The sequence below is a fragment of the Plectropomus leopardus genome, chromosome 4 (genome assembly GCF_008729295.1).
Source record: "Plectropomus leopardus isolate mb chromosome 4, YSFRI_Pleo_2.0, whole genome shotgun sequence".
Classification (NCBI taxonomy): Eukaryota; Metazoa; Chordata; class Actinopteri; order Perciformes; family Serranidae; genus Plectropomus; species Plectropomus leopardus.
Window position 1 is genome coordinate 32168684 of NC_056466.1, and position 14051 is coordinate 32182734.

The 14051-nt window shown below is 39.2% G+C and overlaps 1 protein-coding gene across 1 annotated transcript; it reads right to left on the reverse strand.

The window, feature by feature from the left end:
* Positions 1 to 2652: 2652 nt before the first annotated feature.
* Positions 2653 to 11940, reverse strand: LOC121942646 (zinc finger and BTB domain-containing protein 14-like). The gene is made up of 3 exons (XM_042485909.1): positions 11409 to 11940; positions 7538 to 7668; positions 2653 to 6103 (listed from the first exon to the last, which is right to left on the reverse strand). The coding sequence occupies exons 1-3, from the start codon at positions 11695 to 11697 to the stop codon at positions 5063 to 5065; spliced, it is 1461 nt and encodes a 486-aa protein (XP_042341843.1). The 5' UTR covers positions 11698 to 11940; the 3' UTR covers positions 2653 to 5062.
* Positions 11941 to 14051: the final 2111 nt, after the last annotated feature.

Below are 14051 nucleotides of genomic sequence, written 5' to 3' on the forward strand. Positions count from 1 at the left end.
TATATTATGGACGCCCGTTTCTGCCAGTGTGATGATAAAAAAAAGATCCTGTAATCATTAAAATGAGAACTTTCTCACAAAAATGACAGTGTTGTTTCTCATTAAGAAAAATAGAAATGTGTCACATCATAACACGATAATGTAGTGATAAACATTATATTTATAAACAATGTAAGTGGTCACGCTGTAACATGACATGCTTTACGTTAAAAACAAAGTTAAAAAGTGAAAAAAAAAACCCCATCTCATTCAAACAATAAATAAAACCTGTAAGAACCCGATATGGATATTTTTTTTTTCTAGTATGGCAGCAAAACACTTCCGTAATTGTGAGATACAAACTAATTTTGAAAAAGCTCATTATTTAGAGGTAAGCCATTATTTTGAGATAAGTCATTATTTTGAAAGATAATTTTTTTTGAGATAAGTCATTATTTTGGGATAAGTAGGTCATCATTTTGAGATACTAACGTATAATTCTGATGTACTAAGTCACTATTCTGAGAATATATAAATGAAGTGATATATATGATGTTGCTTAGTGTGGGGGTGAAATGACTGAATGGGAGAAACAGACTGATACCTTGCACTTCATGCATCTTTTCCTCCTTGCACTGAGCGCTGCTCGTGTTTCTCAGACGTCTCTGGCCCTGGAAAGAGGAGGCAGGCGTTTAGCTGACACAAGGAACCCACGAGGCTCGCTCAGTAATATCGCAATCACTATTTCAAACAGGGTTGACGTGTTAGATACACAGTATGTTCTGGATGGAATCAAATTATTTCATGGAGATGAATGATTTACTTTGTGTAAATCTTCTTTTCCACTGCAGCACAGAACTGCATTTCACTACTGCTGCTACTAAAACAGTAAATAATACATGAAATGACCCCATACAATGAAAATAGGATTTAAGTGTATATACATTACACTACATGTATATATGGTTATAAACTTCCCTCTCTTCTTTGGTGGGCTTACAGCTGGTTAATGGTTAAAAAAAACCATACAGTTACAGCTGATGATGCCATCACTTTAAAAACTCAGAATTGTCCAAAAATCCAAGAAACATCCTAAAATCCTAGAAATGTCCTAAACTCCTTGAAACATTTTAAAGTTCTAGAAACATCCTAAAAACTGCAAAACATCCTAAAAATCCTAGAAACATCCTAAAAATTCCAGAATCATCCTATAACCCTGGAAATGTCCTAAAATCCTAGGCATGTAATCAAATCCTGGATACATCCTAAAATCCTTGAAATGTCCTAAACTCCTTGAAACATAAACTAACTAAAGTCCTAGAAAACATTTTAATATCCTCGAAACATCCCAAAAACTGAAAAAAAATTCCTACATTCTAGAAACACTGTAAAATCCTAGAAATGTCCTAAAATCCTAGAAACGTGTATAGGGCTGCTGTGACTGGCCCGTGGACCCCTGTTGTTTTGCAAGTGTCCCCCAAGCAAAGCAAGTTGAGTATCTCTGTCCTAAAGTGTACAAGCACTCTGTGCAAAGCACAAACGGTGAGCTTTTTAAAGCAGGTTACTGCAGAATACACACAGTGAGAGCACGCTACAGCTGCATGGCCACACACTGTATTTATTTAGAAATGTAGTATACAGTATCATAGCAACTTTGAACACTCTTTGTTAACATGAGGAAAGGACAAACAGGTATTCTCATTAGAAAACTAAACAGGTGGTGATATGGCCAAAACACTCAACGGTCTCATTCAAATATTTAGGAGTTAGATGAGAAATTGAAAACTACAAAAAGGAAACCTGTGTGTGTGTGTGTGTGTGTGTGTGTGTAGCAGTGACATTTGGCACTTGGTGCACAGAGGGAGCGGTGTCACAGCTGTGCTCAGGTGTAATGTATGATTTGGGAAGAGTGTTGTCTGTTCTCTCTCAGAATGTGTTGTTGATTTGCCGTTGAAACCTTATCAGAGTGTGTCAGGGGGGGCATTTTTCTGTAGGCCGACACAGAAGTTAGTGTCGGCCTGCTCCCTAATCAAAAAGACGATGGGATTTTTCTATTGGATTTTGGATTATTGCAGAAAATAAGATCAGTTATACACAGATGTTTATGATACTTTAATTCTGTTCAGCAAGATAATCTTTACAAATGATCACCGCTTTTCGGATTTTTGAAGCACAAATACAATCGCCGGAGGTAGAAATCAAACGTTATAAACGAAATACACCACAGTCGCACAACTTCATCAACGCCATCACAATGAGGCACCGTGCTCAGCTTGATGATGTTGTGCCGCCTCTTTTAAACCTTTGAAACCTACGCAAATTAGCATGATTTCATTCAAAAACATGGAAAAAAGGCAATGAGCAACTTATCAAGAAATGACCCGAAAATTAGAAAGAAATCACTAATAAAGTTACAAGGAAATTTCTTTGAAAGAAAAGAAAAACAAACAACGATATACACACACACACACACACACACACACACACGTTCTGTAACAGTTTTAAATATTTTATTTTATAAATTAGAACAATAGGTTTTTTGGCATTTTTCCTAGTTTTTTGATAATTTTCTAATCATCTGTCTACCTCTCTCCTTTTTTTTTTTTACCCTTTAAAGATATTTTTGCATTTTGAGGGACATTTCTTACCATATTTATATATTGATATTGATTGCCTTTTCCCATTTGTGTGTGTGTTGTTTTTTTTTAAAGAAATCAAACCCGTTTGCTCAAATTTCACAAGTTTAATTACTCATTAGAGGTGTCTCAATGTAGCACAAGAAAAGTGATGTCAGTCCAGGTTTTCAAAGGGTTAAGCCACATAAAAGCTTCAAAACTGAACAATTTTAGACATCTAACCAAAACCAAATTAAAAAACCCATTGACTTCAATACAAGGGAACCAGGAGTGGGAAGATGCTAACAGATTTTGGGACTCATCCCTGCACCACTTCATTAGTGACAGAGTGAGTGTGAGGGACACTCGTCCCTCTTGTCACAGTGAAACTCCCAAGACACTTTCTCATCAGTTTCATCATTCATATCACAGAAGAATAGACTGAAAGAATATAGAATGAAAAGATGTGAAGCTGAATCCTATCTGATTCCTAGCTGCTGACATGGCGTATGTTCAGTCTACTTCTGGATAATCATAAATCAACCCAATCCTCAGAAAAAAAGACTAATATTGTACATTTCTGCAAACCACGGATATGTGACATTTATACGTTATTATGTCGTGGAAATGTTGAAACTTAACGTTGAAACAACTCTGGGGTAAATGTGTGGTTAGTTTTAGGCACAAAAACTACTTTGTTATAGTTGTAAAAAAAAATCACGTTTGGAAGACAGTGATGACTGGCGAAATCACAGCTGGTTTTGTTGTTGGTCTCAAATGTATGAAAAGAGCAAATATAATGTGACCGTGGTGTACAGAAACACAGTGACAACATTTTCCTCTGGTGACTGGGCTGCATACATTTATGGATGCAGCTGGCATTAACAGCAGTTGAAAATACTGCGGGGGGGATGTTTTTTGTTTGTTTAAGAACTGACGGTCTCGCAGATGTGACATGAGCCGAAGCTCTTTCACAGTTAAACGCGAGCTCATTCACAGTGTTTCATGGTCTGAGGCCAATATGTAAAACTGACATGTACTATAGATGCTGCTGTATTCTATGTCATTTACTGAGATGAACATGCCACTGTAGCCATACCAGTCTGGTGTGTGAGTGTGTGTGTGTGTGTGTGTGCGTGCGTGCGTGCGTGTGTGTGTGTGTGTGTTGTGTGTTTGTGTGTGTGTGTGTGTGTGTGTGTGTGTGTGACATAGAATAGAGGCACTAAGTTGCTGTTTGTCTCAGTCAGGACATTTCCCCTCCTTATTGGTGTCAAATCATGGAGATTCAGCATTTCACAACGTGGTTCACTTTTGTATTTTTGTACATCTGTTTATTTTCCTTGTTATATATTTTGTTTTGTTTGGCTTCTTGTTTTTTATTTATTTGTTTCCCTATTTGTTTTCTCATCTGTCAATTAAAAAAAAGTGGTTCACCTCCTGGCTTTTTACCAGCTTGTCATCTTCATATTGAATGTTCAAATATTTTTGTTTCTACAGGACACTGCTTAAAAAACCAAAGTCTTCGGGTGAGGTTGTAATCCTTAGGATTTTCATTTTGCCAAACTACCCGACTCAGAATTATGCCAGTCGAATCAGATTTGGCATTTCAACACAAATATTTAATGATTCATTTTTCCCCATATAAAGATTTAAATTTTGAATGGGCTCAGTGGGAAGTCTTATGTGAAATCTGCATTCAAGTAGTACAGTAAGCAAGCTAACTGTGCTAACAACAAGTTGGAAATGTGCAACAACTTATTTGCCGACACTAGATATCAGACAAAAGCCAGAGACTGTGGCGTATTGAAGTTACTGTGAGCTGTAAATTCACCACAGCAGAACACAGAAGAGTTTTTCACTCTCCTGTCCTCCTCTGTGCTGCTGCCTGCATGGCCACAACTCCCTGTACCAAAGAGTAGCATGAAAGTCAAGAATGCTCACTCCGATGCAAAATCTGGGGACCAAAACGTCCCCAGAAGCACACCGACAAACAAAAACGTAAAAATAAAAACAAAACAGCAATGGCTAGACTTGAAGCAATCTCAGTTGTCTCTGACAAATGATTCAAATCTCTGCTTTTCAAGGGGCAGCCCTACAGTTTATTGTATTTTTTCCCCATGCAAAGGCTGTTAAATTTTACATTCTGTAATTCTTAATCATATTTTTCTCTGGGGTAGGCCATCCTCACTCTAGTCAGATTTCCTTCATTTAAAAAAACTGTAAATGTTTGGATGATAAAACAAAAGTGAGAAGCATTCAGACAGGTCAAAGGACAGAGGTGCTTCTTGTGTTTCTGCTACATCACATCTGGATTACTGCATCGTCTTTTAGTCTGCTCTGCATTTCTTCCGTCTCTTTTTGTTTCTGATTTTAAAAATGTATTAAAAAATAACCCTCGGGGTTAAAAAGTGTTGTTTAAAAGTCCTCTTCAGGGAAACTTTGGTGCAGCAGTGTTGTGGTCTTGATGCTCAGTGCTGGATCTTCTGGTGCCTCTTGAGGTTGCTGGGGTGGGAGAAGCGCCGGTTGCAGATGGAGCAGCTGAAGGGCCTCTCTCCGGTGTGCACGTTGTGGTGGATGTCCAGCTGGCTCTGGCACACGAAGCTCTTGCCGCACAGCAGGCAGGTGTAGGGCTTCTCCCTGGTGTGCCGGGCCATGTGCTTCTGCAGGTCGGACTCCAGGAAGAAGCGCTTGGGGCAGCTGGTGCAGCCGTACGGACGCTCCGTGGTGACGGCGTGGTAGAAGGCCAAGTGGAGGCTGTTGGGGAAGGCTCTGTGGTGGTTTACATTATGGAGGCTCGCGGGGCGCCACAGAGCCAAAGAGGAGTTGAAGCTGGAGGTAATTCCATCACTAGATGTTCTTGGCGTGTCCTCATGAGGGAGAACAGACCCTGCCTGCGGAGAGGACCTCACTTGCACTAACCTGTGTCCTGCTGATTCCAGCCCAGCACACTGAATCATGGGTAATGTAGTTGTTTCGTGTCTGTCTTTCTCTTCACCTGCCTCTGTCTTTATCTGGTCTACATCTAATAACTCACACTCCTCTCCCTCCTGGTCTGACTCCTCTCCATCAATGACTATCACGTCTGACAGGGAGGACTCGGAGGTGTCTAACGCGGCCTCATCATCTCTCTTGCTGTCCATTACATCATCGCAAGAAGCTGGCACGGCGTCCCTGCTTGGCGTCATGCCAGCATCTGAGTTCAGCGGCTCGCTGTCCTCTACTTTGACATCACATCCTGTTAACTCCAGCTGGGAACTGTGGGCAGTGTCACTGCTGCTGCTGTCAAAGGGGACCGTGTCAGATCCACTGACCTCCGTTTCGCTGCGGCGTCCGGCTGGCTGGCCGTCGCTTGAATCCGTCGAGGCGGTGGGGAGCGAGGTGGCGGCGTGGGCCTCTTCTCTGCTGCTGATGCAGGTGTCTACTGGTGCCTCATGGTCATTGGTTTCCATCTCCATCGTTCCCTCCACCTTGACGATCCGCAGTTGACCCTCCTCCACAGGCTCTGCTGACTGGGAGGACAAACTCATTACTAATATGAGTACAGATAGCTCTTGCTCCCCAAAATGACACCAAAACACGCCAGTGGCTCTCATATGACTATTTCGGTACAAACATTCACCCGCCAATGTGATGGATAGCCTGCAGATTTACTCGCCAAATAGAAAATCTACCCGTATTTGGCGTTTGGCGGGTGATCATTTTGGACCCTGCGTGACAAGACGAAAGGCATTGTTGGTATCGATTCTGATGCAAAAGAGTATTTTTTCAATGTATTTGTTTAGTTATTTTCTCATTATTTCTGCTTATTCTATTGCTCTTGCACTACTGTTACAAAGGTTCTATCTGGGATTATTATATTTTATTTAATTTTCTGTTATTTTCCAGTTTTAACTTTACATTTCTACTGCTTCATGATTCCACTGGCCACTTGCTACCCATGGAAGAGGTCTGTGGAAAGGGATGGGGTTGGACTCAATAAGGTTTATAGTTAGGGTTAAGGTTCTGATTACTCTTTGCAGAAAAAAAGTCTGTTTTCTTTTTGCTCTAGGTACCACTTGCTTGTTTCTATTTAAAGAAAAAAGAAATATAAAGGAGTATCATATCCAATACAATTTTTTATATTGATTGGTGGGAATTTTTTTGACAGCCCTTTTTGGAAGTTTCTCAGTGTCAAGGTGACATCTTCAGTTATCTTGATTTGTCCAACCAAAAGTCCAAAATCCAAAGAAATGAATTGACTGTGACAAAAAAAAAGAGAAAACAAGACGGAAAACAAGCGGCTGATATCTTCTCTAACTTGGCTTAATAACACTGGAAATCTTTAGCTCATGTAACGGCTATACGAGGCCTGTACACTGTAAAATCTGACAAGTTGATCTTACTTTTAAAAAATCTCGGAAACTGACTTGAAAAAGGTAAGCAAATATAACTATTCTTACATTCTGTTAACTTCATATCTATTTGTAAAGTTTACTCGAAATTTTGAAATTAACTTGCTGTTTCCAAGTGGTAACAACTTAATGGAAAGTTAGTCTGATTTAGTGCAATCTGTAATTCCTAACTAATGCCATTAAATTTCACACACTTCACCTTTACCATGTTTAAGAAAATACAAATATGACTGACTAGTTTGCAACCGTCAGAATACAGATATATAGCACATGTCATGTTTACTGAAGTTGCAAAATGTTAGAAAGATTGATTTGATTAAATTTTTACATTTTTAAGTCGAACAACTTCACAAAATTAAGAAAATATAACTCAATGTTAAGTAAACTTAACAATTAGGTATAAAGTAAACATCAATTAAGACTAATAGTTATATTTACTTAAAATGTTCAAGGCAATCTGTTTCCTAGATTTTTCAGGTAAAAGCAACTTGTAAGATTTCACAGTGTATGATGATGGGTTTTTTTGGGATTGGTGCACTGTGGAATAGATACCTCGGTTTTGGTGGTGGTGACCACCTCCTGATCAGGATCTTGGTCCACATTGATAGGCTGGATCTTCTGCACGCACTGCTGAGTCCCCGGCTCTCGGTTCAGAAACCTGGTCCTGCCTTGAAGAGCGGAGCCTGATGGAACAGTAAAAAGAAGAAGAATTGGCCTCTAAATACTACAACTAAACTCAATTAATAAAAGGGATAGTTCCAAGCTTTGGCTGAGCATGGATACAGCAAAGCATAGACTGTATATAAAGATGGACAACATGACAGTTCCCCCAGAGTGTAACAATTCAATCTGGATCGTCCCCTGGTGTCTGTCTGCAGTGAAGGTCATAAAGCCCGCTCCTTCATGTTAGTAAATGGGACATAGACCAAACTAAAAACTCAAAGTAAATGCCAAATAAATCTTTCCCAAAGATGGTTTCTGACACTGGAGGTAGTTCTCATCTCTCAGTTTTAAATGAGTTGTTCAATTCTACAAAAAGGGGATTTTTTGCCATGATCGACAGCTGTGACAGCCAATCCGTGCCCTCGAATTCAATGGGGCTGCTCTTGGCTGCACTGATGCCGAGATCCTGTTTGACACCAACTTCTACTGCCATTATTATTAGTCATGCCTCAGCTAATAATATACATATGACTGTTGTTATTTTTATGTCTATTACAATTGTTATATGTTCAGTTATTGTTACCATTATTGTTGCTGTGCATCTCTCCCACTCTCTCTTCCACTCTCCCTCTTCTCTCTCTCTTTATATATCATTTTCATTGATCATTTTTTGACTTAAGTAATCTACGGTGATTTAATTGTTTTTTACAATATCTACTGTACATCTGTCCATCCTGGAAGAAGGATCCCTCCTCAGTCACTCATCCTGAGGTTTCTACCATTTTTCCCTGTTACAGGGTTTTTTTTGCAAGTTTTTCTTTAGTCTGTGTGAGGGTCTATAGACAGAGGGATGTTTTATGCTGTAAAGTCCTCTAAAGGCAAACTGGGATTTGTGATAATGGGCTTTATGTATAAAATTGACTTGACTCTGGCTCCAAATGACTTCACGACAGCGCAAGATGGCAACTGCTGTATCCGGGATACTTAAGCTTCACCTCAGCATAGTGGGTGTAAGTGGGGATGCGTCGTCCATCTTTTTACACAGTGTATGGTTCAAAGCTGCTGTAAAATACTCTATAAACACACAGCTCTGACTGCATTACAATTTCAGTATTACTGCGCCAATTAGTCACCTGTTGTCATACAAGGCAGCACTACAAAGGGGAAACGCCAACTGAAGCCCAAATCATTTATCACCCTTCAGAACTAGAACGTTCATAAATGTGCAACACTTTCATTTAATAAATGCAAAAATAACCACAAAGATACCACAAAAGAAACACACAGAGCCCAAAAGGGGGTTTATGAATGAGCAGCCGCTGAACCCACCGCATCCTGTCGCCTCTCTGCTGCCCGTTCCAGCAGCCGCAAACCAAAGTGGGCAAACTCCACCAATGATCTGTGGTAAGTTAACAGTGCCACCTGAATGACTTTAATTTTAGCCTACCATGTTTAATTTTCTCTAGCTATGTTGCCAGTTGTTACTGATATTATTTTTTGGTATTATTGTAGTTTCTCAGCATGTAACCTGGCTACACTGTGGACAAAAAGTGACAAAGCAGTCCGTCTCACACCCTAGCATGAGGATTTGTGGGGCCTTAACCTTTGCTAATTAGGATGGACTGGCACTGTCAACATACAAGGACATAGAATTCGTCAGTATAAGTGAGGATGTGAACAACTCTGAGGTTTAAGAACACGTCATGAATCAGACATAGACTTTTCTTTGGACTTTTCTGAAGAACAAATTTAAGAAAAAACTTCAGAAGATATTAGTGAATGAGGCCCATTTTTATTCAGACATCCTGCGATCACCACTATTTTTACGCTAGTTGAACCAATGAGCATGTCACAGCCTCTTAAAAGCAGTCAGTATGTTTACATGGTGTTAGAAATAATCAAATTATTGTGTCAGTCCGACCAATCTGGACTTTTAATATACAGGTCAACATATTAGTCCGACTGAAATCAGACTAAATTGAATTCTCGAAAGCGAACTAACACACCCAGATAGTGCGATTGGAAGTCAAGCTATTCCATCATGTAAACACCGTAGAGCCTGATCTCACCAAGACCTGTCACTGGAGAAGTGCCAACAGCAAAACCACTGTTTCCTTATGGTACAGCACGCCTCTCTTGCTGCTGCATGATGCATTTTTTATGGTGCTTTTTGGGTATGCCATGGCCCCACCTTAGGGGCGTCACTTAAATGGTTTCTGTATCCTTGGGGATACAGTCATTGGACAGGCTGTGGGGAGAGGGGCATTAGGTGGGTGCACTTAATATCCAGAAAAACACTGAGATGGGTCAGCTACTCAGGTCATGTGACTTCATGTCAGCGTTTAAAAATATACTCATTATTGGTATCAAAATTCAAAACTGTAATCCTACGTGAACAAAGTCGATCACCATGAGGTACACGTTTTTTTTTCATATTTATTATATTTTGGAGGGAAATTTGTTTTAGAAAATCGTTTTTTTTTTTTTTTAAGAATTACTTTTTACGTTCTTGTAGAAAAATAGCAATTTGCATCATCACATTGCCCAGATAAGGGTATATAATCAGCCATAATCACTCCCAGATATACTTACAGGCCTCTTCTCTACAGATGATCAATAATATAAAGGTCTAAAACATTGATTGCTATTTATTTTTATATTCCTTTGTTTTTCTGTTTTTCCAGTGTTCATTACACTTAGAGGCTGCTACACCGGTTTGCTCCACTGCACCAGATAAATTCTCCACTCCACTGGCCGAAACTATCCATGATAGGATATTAATAGTGTAGGGGCACCACAGTGATAATGTAAGTATGACAACAGAAATTATATGTTTTGTTTATACATTTTTGCATGTCATTGTTTATTTAAAGACTAGATTTGTGTCAAGCGTTCCAAACATACTGTATGTTAATAACCATTGTTCAAGATTTTTTTCCATTAAAAAAAACATATCATGCAAAACATAAAAGAAAATGGCAAATAAATCGCAAATTAAATTGTAAAATATAACAATTAACTAATTTCCCAAATTATTTATACATGCCTGCTCATTTAAGCAACACAAGAAGAGATGACCAAAAACATCAGAAAGTAATTGGTAAAAAAAGAAAGAAAGAAAATGACCTAAAAAATCATTATTATTATTTTTTTTAATAATAAGAATAATAAAAGTGATTAAACTATTATAATAATTTTGTAACATAATTGAAAAGATCTGATTGTGATTTTCATAAAGATATTTTTCCCTTGCTCTTTTCCCTTTTTTCAATTTGTGAAACATTTATTACCAAGTCGCTGATGCCTTTTTCCCCACATGTAAAGCGGGCAGTGTATCTCGGGAGATACAAACTGCAATATGGAAACTAAAGGTTATATTTTGAAAAAAAAAAAAAAAAAGCAATGAACTAATTCCCCAAAATGTTCATATATGCCTGCCAATTTAAGGGTTGATGGCTGATGATTTAAACCTTGAGCACATGAAAACATAATCACATGTGCACTGGGGCTGTGGTGGACTTTGGAGTGTCCAAAGTTATGTGTACCACATGTGTCCATCATATGACGGTTTCAGACCTCTGGTCACGGCCTTATCTCGGTGTTGAGGAACCTGGTTACAGTAGGCTACCTGGTGTAAACTTACTCCAATAGAAACCGGGATACTGTGGCATTTAAACACTTCATACAGCTTTCTGAACATTGTTGGGTTCAGCCTTGTGAACATATTCAGGTTAAGGTTATGGGTGTCGGGGCTACATACCCGCCTGTGAGTCCCTGTTGTGCCGGTTGAGGAGGCGGACCCCGGGGAAGCGGCTCCCGAACGAGCCGTCCCAACCCTTCACTCTCTCCGCTCGGTACCGGGCGATTTGCAGCTCCAGCAGTTTGATTTTCCTGCGCAGGAACTCGTTCTCCTTCTGGCTCCGGGACATTTCCACATGAACCACCGCGTATCCGTCGTCCACAACTTTACAAATTTCTGCGACGGCCGCGTTCGCCAGCACCTCCATGATGGAGGCGATCTGAGAATGGAAGTTCACGGCAGTCGACATGTTTACGGCGAGCTTGGTACACTCGGCCCTTTAAAACGAAGAAACGGACGTCTGTTGTCCTTAAAATGGCACCGACACTTCCGAAACGTCACGGTGCTATCTGAAATGCATAGCTGGAGAGTTTGACTTTGTCAGAATTACGGAGAAAAACGCGGACACTCCGACTGGGGAGTCTTTGTTGATATGGAGGCTACACAACAGGGTTCAAATGGACAGTATTTTTCCAGTGAGAGTACAGTAAAACAGCGCCCCCTCTGTCCAGGAGCGGAACCGCCACACACTACAGTACAGACGGTGGGACCGATTACAGGCAGAACTTCAGGGACTGTGCTATATTTATCAGGGGAGGAGGGTGGCTGGGGTGTTACCATTATGATACCCAGAATCTAAGACAATATTTAGTCTCATATAAAAATATCCATATAATATGAGTGTGTACTGGTGCCTGTGTACTGCCAAGGAGCCGTTTAGCAAGGCATCAAATCCCTAAATGCTTGGGTGCCGCTCTGACATCTCTTCAGCAATGCATGTGTATAGGTCTTGCTTTTGGATGTCTTTATTGCGGGCTTGTGTGTGTGTGTAATTTGAAAAGGAAAAATAACAGCAGAGTGACAAAAAAATATATATTTCCCCCAGGCTTTATTTCTAAATATTAACTAAAGCTGAACTAAAGAAATAGAAAAAAGTCCAAATAGAACATTAAAAGAGATCAAATAATAATAAAAAAGATTAATTTACCACACTACTAGAAATAATTAGGCCACATTTAGACTTAAGAAGAAAAGGCAAATTTAAAATGTGAAATGATCATTTGAAAATGTGAAGTGACAACAACAACAACAACAAAAAGTAAAATTTAAAATGCAAAAGCTTAAATGGAAATTATCAAACTGAAATCGAAAATTGTAAAGATGAAATTGAAAATGGCATTGGAAATAAGAAAAGAGCAGCATCAAATATAGTATTATTATTTTGTTGTATTACACCACTGAATATGAGTATAAAGTAGCATAAAATGGAAATACTCCTAATTTGTTATTCAGTGCAATACTTGGGTAATATTTTAATAATACACATGAGATGGGAGATATGTAAGAAAAGAAAAGAAAAGAAAAGAAAAGAAAAGAAAAGAAAAGAAAAGAAAAGAAAAGCAAAGAAAAGAAAAGAAAAGAATAGAAAAGATTTTATTAATGCCACACAGGGGACATTCACACATTACAGCAAGCTCAAAAGTAAGAAACAGAAAAAAAAGCAACAAAAAAAGGAAAAAAAGAAAAAGTGATTTAATTGCAAAAAACGATAAAATATTATAAAATACAAATTAGGTAAAATGAAAAAAACATAAAATCTAAAATCTCTATACACATCATACACCTTTTACTCACACAGATAGGCCTACTGTATGTTAATGATGATTTTTGTTAAAAAATAAAACAAAAACTCCGTTCCAGCAGGTGGAGGTGTGACCACAGCTCTACGTGCTCGGCCCACAGCAGAAGAAAATATCAGGAATTTGGGGCTAGCGCTTTAAATCTCGCGACATTTGTGTACGTAGCCGGCTGATGCTTCGCAAGGTCAGTCGCACATGCGTGAGCTGCTGCTGTCGGCTGGCAGTGACCTGAGCAGAGCAGTCTGTTAGGAAAGCACTTTCTAGAAGCAACGACCGAGCTCTCCTCTTCTTCAGTCCGCTTTATAAGTAAAACTTAGAGTCTTCTCAGAGATGGCCAGAGGAAGCCGCAGCCGTTCTTCAGCGCCAGCCAGGTAAATATTACAATAACTTGCACTACTGAAAGTAGTGCTATATTGCAGGTGGTCTTATGTGTCTTGTTTGACATGCAGAAAGTCATTCAGACTGAAATATTAAATGGCATTGAGAGACTTGATAGGTTGTCTGAAGTCGGGCTTAATAACGAACTTATACTCTCATACAGCTTAATTATAGTTGCGTCATAAGTCACTGACATTAAGCGAAGCTGGGTTCTGGCAAGGTCACTACGGAAAAGATAGGGTTTCTGTAAGGGAAGTCATGGCAGTAGTTTGTAGGTTTGTGTGCCGTCAGTTTTTTAGAGGAGCTGTAATAGTTATTGGAAGCCTTTATAACTCCGTACGCTTCAGCTGCTACACTGCTTCAACATATGGCACTCAGTGGTATGGAGGCAACATCGTGCCAAAATTTCTGACCGTTTTTTTTTTTTTTTTAATTTTGTTTTGGCCTTGTTAGTGAAGCAGAACACTGACATTAGGCAGTTGTCTTCCTTAGGTTGTGACCAGAGTATTTAGTGCAACAGACATGTAACTAACAATGCAACTAACAAAATAATAACGTAGTTTCACTGTTTAATATTGACAGGCTC

Excerpts from the sequence above, each read along its gene's own strand:
- LOC121942646 (XM_042485909.1), bottom strand. The coding sequence starts at position 11,697 with ATGTCGACTGCCGTGAACTTCCATTCTCAGATCGCCTCCATCATGGAG. Across the intron at positions 7,669-11,408 it reads CAACAGGGACTCACAGGCGG|GCTCCGCTCTTCAAGGCAGG; the intron begins GTATGTAGCCCC and ends CTGTTCCATCAG. Across the intron at positions 6,104-7,537 it reads TCACCACCACCAAAACCGAG|TCAGCAGAGCCTGTGGAGGA; the intron begins GTATCTATTCCA and ends TTGTCCTCCCAG.